The 12,421-nt window shown below is 40.3% G+C and overlaps 2 protein-coding genes across 4 annotated transcripts in view; both read right to left on the bottom strand.

The window, feature by feature from the left end:
• LOC109936240 (protein ZGRF1) overlaps positions 1-12,421 on the bottom strand; it is a 446,880-nt gene that overhangs the window by 132,153 nt on the left and 302,306 nt on the right. The gene's annotated exons all lie outside the window — the stretch shown is intronic.
• Positions 1-12,421, bottom strand: part of alpk1 (alpha-kinase 1) — a 109,275-nt gene that overhangs the window by 19,809 nt on the left and 77,045 nt on the right. For all 3 annotated transcript variants that reach the window (XM_048601355.1, XM_048601363.1, XM_048601369.1), the window contains 2 exons: positions 9,089-9,175; positions 6,724-6,800 (listed from right to left, as the gene is read on the bottom strand). In XM_048601355.1, coding sequence (XP_048457312.1) covers positions 6,724-6,800; positions 9,089-9,175 — 164 coding nt within the window. The remainder of the gene's footprint in view (positions 1-6,723; positions 6,801-9,088; positions 9,176-12,421) is intronic.

Genomic DNA, 12,421 nt, shown 5'->3' with positions numbered 1-12,421 from the left:
AAAAATTTTCTGAAGAAGGGTCTAGGCCCGAAATGTCAGCCTTCCTGCTCTTCTGATGCTGCTTGGCCTGCTGTGTTCATCCAGCTCTACACCTTGTTATCTCAGTTAAAATTACTGTGCATTTACTGCTTTTAAGTCCATCCATATCCCCTCTCATTTTAAGCTCACACCAATATCTGTATCGGTCTCTGCACAACTTAAACTTACATGGTAGTGGGACATTCTGACCACTTTAAATTAGTGAAGGATGGAAGAAAGATTTTATGCACGAAACAGTGGAGGGAGAACCTGTGAGGGGTGAAGAGTACTCACCCACAAGTTGGGGCATGTATCTTATTAAATAGCCTATTGAGGCCATTCAGCCCATCATGTCTGTGCAGATCAACAAAGATCTTACTACACTCATCCCATCTTTCAGCTCTTGGCCCATAGCCCTGGAGGCTATGACAACACAAATAAATATCTAAATGCTACTTTAATGGTTCGGGAGTTTCTGACTCAACCATCCTTTCAGATAGTAAGTTCCAGACTCCTAATAACTCCTGGGTGAAAAGAATTCTCCTCAACTCCCTTCTTAGCCTTCTATCTCTTACCTTTGGTTATTGACTCCACGACTAATGGAAAAAGTGCATATCCACTCTATCTAGGTTTCTCATAATGTTATACACCTCTATCTGGACCCCCTTGGCTCCTCTCAACCTTCATGAACGAGAATGCACACAACAAAGGACTTAAAAGTTTATATATAATTTTAAAAAATTAGTTTCATTTTGCTCCAAGGAAATGAACTCTAGCCTATCCAATCATTCCTCATTGCTCAAACCCTCCAGCTCAGGCAGCATCCTGGTAAATATTCATTGCATCCTCTAGTGTGATCATATTCTTCCTATAATGCAGTGACCAGAGCTTCACACGTAACTCCAGTTGTGGCCTAACTACAGTTTATACAGTTCCAGCACAACCTCTTTGCTCTTGTGTTCTATGCCTCAAATAATACATGCAGGTATCCTATTAAGCTTTGTAACTATTTTATCTCCCTGCCTTGTCTGTTCTTGGATCTGTGGATACACACACCCTAGGATGCCTATGATGTTCAGTACATTCCAGGGTCCTACCATTTATAGTGTAAGCCTTGTTAGCTCTCTTCAAATACATTACATCACACTTTCCCAGGTTGATCTCCATTTACCACTTCTCTGACCAGCCCATTGGTTTCCTCCTGCAGTTTCTAGTTACCCTCCTTACTATTTACCTGTTACGAAGTTGTGTAGAATAGTCATGAATTGGAAGACAGGAAGTTAGAATTTGTTGGTAAAGATGTTAGTGGGGAAAAGCAGTGCATCGACCCTTTAAAAGATGGTGTTTTCAATGCTTGGAATTAAAATGGATGTCTGATCAGCAGCTTGAAGTGCAGGTACACACAGAATGTTTGAATGGAAAAATTTTGTATCGAACAGCCAAACAGGATATTTTCCAAGACAATAAGCCTTTTCAAATTTAGCTAATCAATTTGAACCAAGCCCTTAGATACTTAAAACCTACTAAATTCAAATCTGATGGTGTTGACAACATCGAACCAATCCTATGCAAGAAATACTATTATGTCATTACGGGAATAAAGATGAGGATATTTCAAAAATTGGGAGAGCCATCTGAGGGGAGAGCCAACTGCAGCGAAAGCAAGTCCGCCATCCAAAATACAAACCTGGCTTTCACATAAAATTATTGAGCTCTTTGAAAAGACCCATCAGAGGTACCACGGCATTTTAGCTCAAAGTCTTGACCAAACAAATTAAGGAGAAAAACATCCCTGACAGCAGAATCAGCCAGCAGGAAGACATTTGTGATGTGAGGTCGACAGAAGACACATTCTGTGTGAATTTGGAGAGATTAAGTTTTGTTTTATTGCTGTCTTATTAATTGGGTTTATATAAGTGAGACTTGTGTTTATTTGAACAGCATTCCGGTAGAATTTAGACCAGTTAGGAAGTAGTTAATAGTCTAAGGGGGAATTGTTCGGTTTGTTAGTAATCCTGCTAATTTGTTCGTTGTTAGGGTTAAATAAATAAATTGTTTCTTGTCACTTATAAAGTGGAGAACAGGGATTTTCTTTCTTTAAACCACTCTGTTAATGGATTACAAGGGGAAAGGCAAGCTTCTCTAGGTGTTTCAGGGGTAATTATTAGAAGGCAACCTCTACTCCCATCATAACAGGCTGGGGCTTGTGTTTTGGTTAATTTATCAGAGGGATTGAGCCATTCCCCCTCCATTACAACCAACCTACCAGTTTTCATGCCATAGAGTCATAGAGTTGTACAGCACAGAAATAGATCCTTCAGTCCAACTCGTCCAGGGCCAACCAGATATCCTAAATTAATATAGTCCCATATGCCAGCATTTGGCTCATTTCCCTCTGAACACTTCCTATTCATGTACCTATCCAGATGCCTTTTAAACATTGTAATTGGACCAGCCTCAACCACTTTCTCTGGCAGCTTGTTCCATACACACACTACCCTCTGCGTGAAAAAGTTGCCCTTTAGGTCTCTTTTAAATCTTTCCCCTCTCACCTTAAACCTATACCGTCTAGTTTTGGACTCTCCTACTTTGGGAAAAAGACCTTGGCTATTCACCCTATCCACACCCCTCATGATTTTATAAACCTCTATAAGGTCACCTCTCAGCCTCCAATGCTCCAGAGTCACCTCTGAACATCTTGAACATAGCCTGACATTTAAGTCTAAATCATTAATGTACATTACAAACAAGGACTCCAGCATCAAGTCCCTGCAGAATACCATTCGAAACAGACTTCCAGTCACAGAAATATCCCTCTATCATAACTCACTGCTTCCTGGCCCTCAGTCAATTTTGGTCCAATGTGCCACTTTGCTTTCAATCCCATGGGTTCTTATTTTCTTGACCAGACTCTCATGAGACACTTTCTCAAAAGCATTTGTTATAGTCATGTAGACCACGTTGGAAGTGTGACCCTTGTCAACACTTCTGGTTACCTCCTCAAAAGGTTTAATCAAATGTGTCACACATGACCTGCTGTCCATATCCCTGCAAGTGCAGATATATTCTGTCTTTCAGAATTCTTTCTATTAACTTCCCCACCACTGAGGTTAGGCTGATTTGCCAGTAATTTCCTGGGCTATCTCTTCCTCCATTTTTAATATTGCAACAACATTAGGACTTCTCCAGTCCTTTGGCACCTCACCTGTGGTGAAAGAGGTTTTGAAAATAACTGTCTGGCCTCGATTTCTCATCCCTTGTCTCTTTTAACAGCCTTGGATAGATCTCATCTAGGCATATGGAATTATCCTGCTGCTACTTCCTGTCTCCCTATGTTCATTTCTTCTAATATTTCCCAGTTTGCCACGCTGATCTCTATACCTTCATTGTACTTTCCATGAAGACCAACAAGGACTGTGCCCATGTCTTTTGGGTTCACACACTGACAACAAAGTGGATAACTGCACGTTTTCCCACATTATATTCCATCTGCCACGTTTTTCGCCCACTCACTTAACCTGTGTATATCCCTCGGCAGACTCATTGCATCTTCCTCATCATTTGCCTTTCCATCCATTTTTGTGTCATCTGCAACTTTGGCTATAGTACTTTAACTTTCCTTATATAGGTTATTAATATATTTTTTAAATAATTGTAGCCCCAGAACTGATCCTTGTGGCACTCTGCTGGTTATCGGTTGCCATCCTGAAAATGCCCCTCTTATTGCAACTTTGTCTTCTTTTAGTTCACCAATCTTCTATTTGTGCCTATTTATTACCTCTATCACCATGGGGCTATTATCTTATCAAATGGCCTTAAATGTCTTACCTTCTCAAACACCTGAAAGCTTAAATATGTTATATTCAGTGCTTCCCTTTATCATGTTTAGGAATGATAAACCCCTCATTAAGCCATGCTGATTCTACTCCTTTCCCCTGCTTTGTTCTCTAAAGGGCTTATATTAACTTTGGCTCCTCTGTCTCTATACATCTTGTTGTCTATCTTGATATTAATTGCGAGTTCATCCTCAAAGTTTATCTTCCCCCTATTTATCATTCTTTTCATCAAATTCTGTTGCTTTTTTTAAGCATTCCCAGTCCTCTGGCTTACCACATTGTATATTTTTTCTTTCAATTTGATACTATCCTTAACTTCCCTGGTTTACCACGGTTGGATTCTCCTGTTCCTAGAATCCTTCTTTCTCGTTGAGATATATCCTTGCTGTGGGCCATGAACTATTTTCTTAAATGTCTACCACTGTTCCTCAACTGTCTTTGCTGCTAAATGTCTTTACAAGTCCACTCAACTAGCTCTACCATCATTTCTTTCTAATTACCCTTGGGTTTAGCACAGTTATTTCAGACCCAGGTTTTGCCATCTCAACCTGTTAAATTCTACCATGTTATGACCATGTTTCCTAGGGCATCTTTTACTCTGATATTGTGTATTAACTCTGCCTCATTACACATCACCAGATCCAAAATAGCCTGATCCCTTGTTGGATCCACGACGTATTGTTCCAGGATATTATTGTGAATACACTCCGTGAATTCTTTCTTGTGTCTATCTCTGCCAATCTGATTATCCAAATCTATACGAAGATTCAAGTCACCCATCATTAATGTACTGCCTCTATTACTTTCCCTTATTAACGCCTGATTTATTCTTTATCCTACCATTTAGCTACTGTTAGGGGACCTATGGATTACTCCCACCAGTGTCTACTTTCCCTTTATATTTTTACCTCTGCCGATAAGGGTGCTGCATTGTCTGTTCCAAGATCATTTCTATGGTACTTATTCCAACCCGTTCTAACAATACCATCCATTCCTTCCCACCTGTCCTTTCAAAAAGTCTCATATCCCTGAATATTTAGTTCCCAGCTTTGATCTTCTTGTTGCCATGTCTCATAATATCATACCCATTAACCTGTATTTGTGCTGTTAATCTATATAATTTGTTCTGAATATTACATGCATTAAGGTAAAGCACCATTAGTTTTGCCTGTTACCATTCCATTCTCCTTCAACCATATTTACTGGTGCTTTTCTAAATGTGTACACTCTGTCCCTACGGGTCCCATTCTGAACAAATCACAAAGGCGAAAACCAAGTTGTCATTGCTGAATTCAAACTAATGCCATTTAATATGGAGTCTTGTCCCCCACTGTGAAAATTAGGAACTTTTAGAGTAGGTGTAAAGGGAAAGTAGATTCTATGGAACTGTCAATCTGTTAAATTTTCCAAATAGCTGCCCTTTAGTGCTGCTATATTGTGTGCTTAATAAGCTGTCATTTCCCTCTCCCAAACCCTTTAATTAATTAAAAGCCCTCTCTTCAGCACTAGTTATTTGGTTTGCTATGTTATGGATTCCAGCATGGTTCAAGTGAAGCCCATTCCACTGGAACAGCTCCATTCCTCTCCAGTACTGGCACCAGCGCCCGAAGAACTGAAAGCCATTGCACCCGCACCAATCTTTCAGCAACACATTTAACTCCTTGACTTTATTTGGCCTATGCTAGTTTGCCTTTAGTTCAGGTAATATTCCAGAGATAACCTGGGAGATTATGCTTTCTTAATTTAGCTATTAACTGTTAAAATCCTTTCAGCAAGATCTCTTTCTAGAACCTATTTTGAACTGATGTCCTCTTACTTCCATGGCCATGTAACTCTTATGCCACCTTACTATCAATTCATGACCTCCCCATCCTTGTCCCCATGGCCTCTTAAAATTCCTAAACCAACATGGTGCCAATTTATGCCAACCCAGAGCACCACACCCATTACTCTTTGTCCTTACACCCACCATGTCAACGAGTACCAATCAATTACCCACCAGTATCCACCTTGGACAGGCCTCAGAAGCCATACTGAGATGGAAAGCAACAACATTCTAAGTATCTATTTACAAATTTCATTAAATTAAAAAAAAATTCCATTCAATGCATTTAAATTACCTCAAGTACTTAACTCCTTATAAAAACAAACATTTGTATTCATAATCACACATCAAAGATGAATAACCTTCAATAGTCTCTTGGAGCTGTCAATCAGACTGTGACCTTACGGCTCCCTGAACTATGGAAGGCTGTAGGAGCTGTCAAACAGCAATAACACCATAACGATAGTACTTGGAGTTACATCAAGAACCATTTATTGAAACTGCAAGTACAGATTTTTTTCAACTTGTAATCATGGGTAGGGAGTTTAAGTAATTTGACAGATTGACAGTTCCATAGAATTTATTTTTCCTTTACACCTACTCTAAAAGTTCCTAAGGTTCGCAGTGGGGGACAAGACTCCATAGTAAATGGCATTAGTTTGAACTCAGCAATGACCAACTTGGTTTTCGCCTTTGTGATTTGCTTGTTGTCCTCACTCCTGTATTGGAAAATGGAACCTGTCAGAAATTTGGGAGAGTGCGGAGTTCTGGAATTTGGACACACTGTTGGATTTCCAAAACTCCATGAAAACGTAGGTCTGGAATTCAATTCCCTTTGCACTGGCAAGCAGAATGTTTGAGAAAAAAGTCATATTAACACTCAATGTTCAGGCCAAAATGTAAATAATGGCCAATACAGTTGAGGGGACTAATGGTGCCTGTGAAACCAAAATCTAGTACAAGCTGCCATTTTCGGAGGAGGGTTAAGCGGAAAACACACACTTCACGGAAAATTATAACAGGAATGAAGAAATCAAAACAAACCTTTTTATCTGGTTGAGGAAGTTCATAAAATCCCACAATCGAAGCCCAGGTCAGCTCTGCAGCTTCGTACCACAGCCCTAAAAGTTAATCAGAAAATAAAACATCAACAGAGATCTCTAGATACTTTCTCTAAAATAGAATTCTATTTTCAGTTCAGCAGCACATTGACATAGTGTCGGGATCACATGCCTCAAAGTCAGACAACTTGGTCAGAAAGTGTCTATTCAAATACATTTTCCTTTTATGGTTCTTAAAATGTTAATTAATCTATTTTTTGTATTTACTAATGCATTTTCCCTTCTATGCGAAATTCTACATGCTTTCTGATTATAACAATCCTTCACTACCTGGCCTTAATATTGCTAATTTAGAATTTAGACTATTACAGGGATCAACTGAGGCTATTTGCTTGTGTTTTAAATGCCCTCTTGGCTCTCTGATGTGAAGTTAAAATGGCTTGACATTTAAATAGTGCAGTCTTCACACAAGCAGAAAATTAAAGTCATATTTGTTCGTAAAGGAGTACCACATCCAATCAAGCATGGTGGTGATCTACCTGCTGTTAACAGGGGAAGGATGTTCCATCAACAATCCTATCTTCAGGTAAGATATAGTCAGCATGAGTGCAAGAGACACGACTGAAGTGACTTCAGCCAAAAGTGTAAAACAGACGATTGCACTCAGTCTTCTCCCTAGGCCCTCATGATAAGTGACATTGTGGGCCAATTCAGGTCACTACAAGGGCTGCCTTTTATCCTGAGGGTGGAATTCTCACTTCTGTGATTGGCCAGTTGGCTCCACCGTCATTAAATGGCCACTGTGTTGGAGGTGGGCTTTCTGCACTCTTCAAAGAGGAAGTGGCTGAAAGCTCTCTTGTCCCAGCAGTGGCCACTTATGGGAGTGCAACAGTGTCCAACAAAGGTATTCAGCAGTGCAGCCCAGACTATGAGGTGAGTCTTGACCTCACTGATGCCAGGCTGGCAGTACCTGAAAAGAGGTAATGAGGAGGTAGTGGGGCAGTGGATGACAGTTGAAGGGAAGAATATGAGAGTAGTTCACGCTTTGTGTGGGGCCTCTGAGGTTGTCTGACCAGGAAACATCCCAATCTCTCTCCAACCCATCCCTCTGGCTAGTAGGTCTCACTGGGTGGCCTGGATACTGGGCGTGGGCCTCCTGCACTGCAGATGAAATCCCTGTGGTGGCAGAAGGAGGCCCATAAGTGACCGTCAGTTGACCATTTAAGTGTCTCAACCAGGGCGAGCACGCCTGCCGTGCAGTGGCAAACTGCACTTAGGGTGTGGGTTGTGGGTAAGAGATGGTCACAGCGCCACTGGTATGTTGTACAATTTCATACCCACCTGTCTGCTATCCCACCCCCTGGGAAGTGTACTATTTCGGCTCAAGCAACTGAGTGCACTGGGCACTGACAATTAATCGAAGGCAATGGTTCTGACAATAGCCCAACCATCATGTTGAAGATCTGTGCATTAGAACCAGCTATCCTTTGCGTTACAATGTTCCTGTGCATCTGCAACATTGTTAATGACTGTTAATGCAGAGGATTGCCAGGTAGGGCTTATTCAGACAAGATTAATCAATTCCAGTTACCTCCCTTGAAACCTCCTTTAAACCATCAGTAAAGTGATGGAAAGAGTTGTCAACAATGCCAACAGACCACCTATTTACCAATATTCATCAATATTGATGCTCACTGGGTTCCACTATAAGTGTTGGTATCACCACAGCCTTGATTCAAACATTGAGAAAAGACCCAGGTGCCAGAAGAGATGTTCTCAACATCAAGGCAGCTCCCAACTGATAATAGACCTGAGAAGCCCTGGCAAGACTGCTATCAATAAGGATCAGAGCAAAAACTCTCCCCAGCAGGTGAAGTCATAATACATGCAAAACAGATGGATGGATGTACTTAGTATTCAGACAATGATAACTGGATGTTATGAGGTACAAGATATAAGCAGCTACTTGGTGGGTGGTGTTGGGGGTGGGGGGAGCTGTTGTGGTAGGATGGTAGTATTCCTACCTCTAGACCAGAAGACATGGATTCAAGTCCCAAAGGTGTTTATGTAATAATATCTCTGAACAGGTTAATTAGAAATAACTACAACAGGTTAAAGAAGGAGGTTGCAGGGGTCTTTTGACTCAGTGGTAGTCGTAGGAGACCTGCATTCAAGTTCTACCTGTTCCAGAGTCATATCAACATTCCTGAACAGTTGATTAAAAAATAACTATAATAGGTTAGACCCTTACCAACTGGAAATACAAAGCTCCAAAACAAACTCAACTGAACACATTACGATATTATTCAGTGTATTACCAAAGGAGTTAAATCTATCTTTGATCTTACCTAGTTTTTGTAGGATCTGTCCCCTTATCTGAATGCTGACAGCCTGCACCAATGTTCGGTCACTCATTTTCTCATAGACCCAAGTACCTGCACATCACAAGAAGTATTGGAAGAGGCCGTAGAAAGAGGAAACAAAATTGCATGCAGCAGTCCTGTCATACAGCTGCATTACTCTGCACTGGAGCCTCTATGTTTTCAAAACCAATTATAGCAGATTTAACAATGAGATTAAATATAGGATTGTTTTTGTCCTAGGCAGATGCTGTCATATGAGTGCAATAAATCCCAGAAAGCACTGGAGCAGACGGTGTCATGTAGCAGGTAAAATTTAGACTGGTCCAGTCTCCAGCCAATCAACTTTTATTTAGGAGGATTGCTAGGATATGTAACTGTGCACCCAAATCATCATCAGGGATTCAGTCACCAACAGTGAAGTTCATTATGATAATGAATCGAAATCAATGTAAAAGCAATTTGATGGGGGAATATTTGGGGATTAATTGGAATACTGATCCATTTTGGACTATTGCTGAAGTTGAATTTCACACCAATGAAGCCAATTCTGTTCTATTTGTCTAAGGAAGGGTCACTGGACCCAAAACATTAACTCTGACTTTTTCTTCAAGGATGCTGCCAGACCTGCTGAGCTTTTCCAGCAATTTCTGTTTTTGTTTCTGTTCTATTTGTGCTACTTTACTGTAAATAAACTTTGTAAACAATTTTCAGTGTGCGCACAGGATGTAGGGATAAACATAAGTTCTGCATGTAGGACATTTTTGTTTTGTCCACAGGATGAAACAACTTTATGATAAAACAACAGGAGTATTCTGGCCATTTAATAGTTTGTGGTCTGGACAGGATCAGTCAAATGTTCTAGAAACCAACACGGCAGTTTATGGTTGATGTTCCTATTCTGTCTCTTGAAATATGAGATAACAAGGTGTAGAGCTGGATGAACACAGCAGTCAAGCAGCATCAGAGGAGCAGGAAAGCTGACGTTTCGGGTAGAGACCCTGCTCCTAGACCTGCTGAGCTTCTCCAGCAACTTTGTTTTTGTTCCAGGTATGTTGGTGCTTGGTGTTAGTACAAGCACTCAGAGCTCTGAAACTTGTGTGTAATCAGTTTGATTTAGGACACTTTTATCAAGTGTAATATAGATTACCAAATAATGAGAAGTAGACAGAGCAAACCAAATGTGGGAAAACAACGTAAGCTGAAGATACTGTGTTTTGAGGTAGTGTATTAATTTAGGCAAATGGCAGGATATCTGAGATAACAAGGTGTAGAGCTGGATGAACACAGCAGGCCGAGCAGCATCAGAGGAGCAGGAAAGCTGACGTTTCGGGCCTAGAGCTCTACACCTTGTTATCTCAGATTCTCCAGCATCTGCAGTTCCTACTATCTCTGGCAGGATATCTGATTAACAGTCAGACTCTGATTTAAAATGCTGAAACTGCAGTCTTGTTAAAAAGTCTTGTCTAACACAAACTGTCTGGTAGTAGCAATTATCTGTAAATCAAATTTTTTAAAGTGTTTGCCTGAACAGGTGCTAATTACTGTATCTGTCATTTCGTCATTGTATTTAATCTCCATGTCTTTAGTCATCCAGATAACCTGATCTTTTAATGTCCTTCCTCTTCCCCTCAGAGGAAAAGGTCTATTTTGTACTCTAACCACTGGTTTTTGAAGGCCTCCTTATTTAATGACTGCTCTGCCAATAATTTTATTCCAATCCACTTCAACCAGAACAATGTTCAACTCTCTAAAACTAATTGTCTGCCAGTTAATATTTTTAATTAACATGCAGATTTTGACACTGGCTAATAAATGTATGTCAGCTTGGATTGCTGAAAGGAAAGTCGTGTCTGATTTTATTAATGGAGGTGTACTAAATCATGACAAAACAAGGAGCACTGTTTTCCAATCTGGGCACAATCCCTCAGAATAGTTATCAAAGCTTAGAGAGGGTGCAGGTGGGCTTTACAAGAATGGCACTAGGAATGAGGGATTTCAGTTAAGTAGAGACCAAAGAAGTTGGTGTTGCTTTCATTTCAGCAATGAGGGTAACAAAGGAGACTTAATAGAGTTGGTCAAAATCATGAATGGTTTTGACAGAGGAAATAAGGAGAAACTGTTTCCAGTGGCAGGGAGGTTCATAAACTGAGAGCATAGATTTAAGATTAGGTGCAAGAGGCAACACAGGAAAACCCCTGTATTACAAAATGGGTTATTCTGATCGGGAAAGCACTGGCAGCAACTTCAATAGAAACATTCGAAAGTGAATGGAATTAGTACATTAAGAGGAAATACTTGCAAGATCTGAGGAAAATGCAGGGGAGTGGGATTAAATGAGTAGCTCTACCAAAGAGCAGCACATGCACCTTAGACTTAATGGCCTTCTTCTGTGCTTTACCATTCTGTGAGTTTATGGTTTTAGATGCATTCAGTATCATCACTTAGCATATCGTGCCAGGAAAGTCAACAGCATTGCAATGAACATAAAGGAAGTGACAGATTGAAGTGTTAGAGAAGACGTGGAATTTCCACCCATTGGTTGAACACGAGAAAAAAATCCTCCACCACTGATATACAAGGCAACAGTAAGATGACATCTCCAATACTGTGTGCAGTTTTGGTCTCTTTGGTTAATAAAGAATGTAAATGCATTGGAGATAGTTCAGAGGAGGTTTATTACATTGGTACCTGGAATGAATGGGTTGTTTTTTGAGGAAAGATTGGACAGGCCGGGGTTATTTCCACTGGTGTTTAGAAGAGTGAAGGGTGAATTGATTTAAGTGTGTCGGATCCTGAATGGACTCAACAAGGTTTTGATTAAATTACACTATGTTGGTTTCTCATAAAAATGAAAAAGTTCTTGATTTGGACATGAAAAGGATGTTTCCTCTTGTGGGTGAGTCCAGAACTAAGCAACACCAATAGCAAATTGGGGGTTTTCCTTTTAGAACAAAGATGAGGGGATTTTATTTCTCTCAGAGGACCATGGAACTCTCTGCCTCAGAAAGTGGTGGAGATGGGCCATTGAGTATTTTTAAGGTGGAGTTAGTTTGGTTCTTGTTATGCAGTAGAATCAAATCTTATCAGGAATAGATGTGAATGTTGAATTCAGATGACAAACTAGTCAGACAAAATGTTACTGAATGGCAGAGCAGGGCTGAAAGGCCATACAGCCTACTCCTGTTCCTAATGTGTAGGTTTTGTAGATAAAACCCAGCCATTACCTATCACAAGCATCAAAATGAAAATAAGCTCCCAAAAGTGCATAAAAATGACAGTAAGCTTACAGTTAAACTAACTTACAGCTAAGCAATGTCC

This window comes from Rhincodon typus, chromosome 1 (assembly GCF_021869965.1).
Source record: "Rhincodon typus isolate 14 chromosome 1, sRhiTyp1.1, whole genome shotgun sequence".
NCBI classification, from domain to species: domain Eukaryota; kingdom Metazoa; phylum Chordata; class Chondrichthyes; order Orectolobiformes; family Rhincodontidae; genus Rhincodon; species Rhincodon typus.
This window is presented reverse-complemented; position numbering and strand designations above follow the sequence as displayed.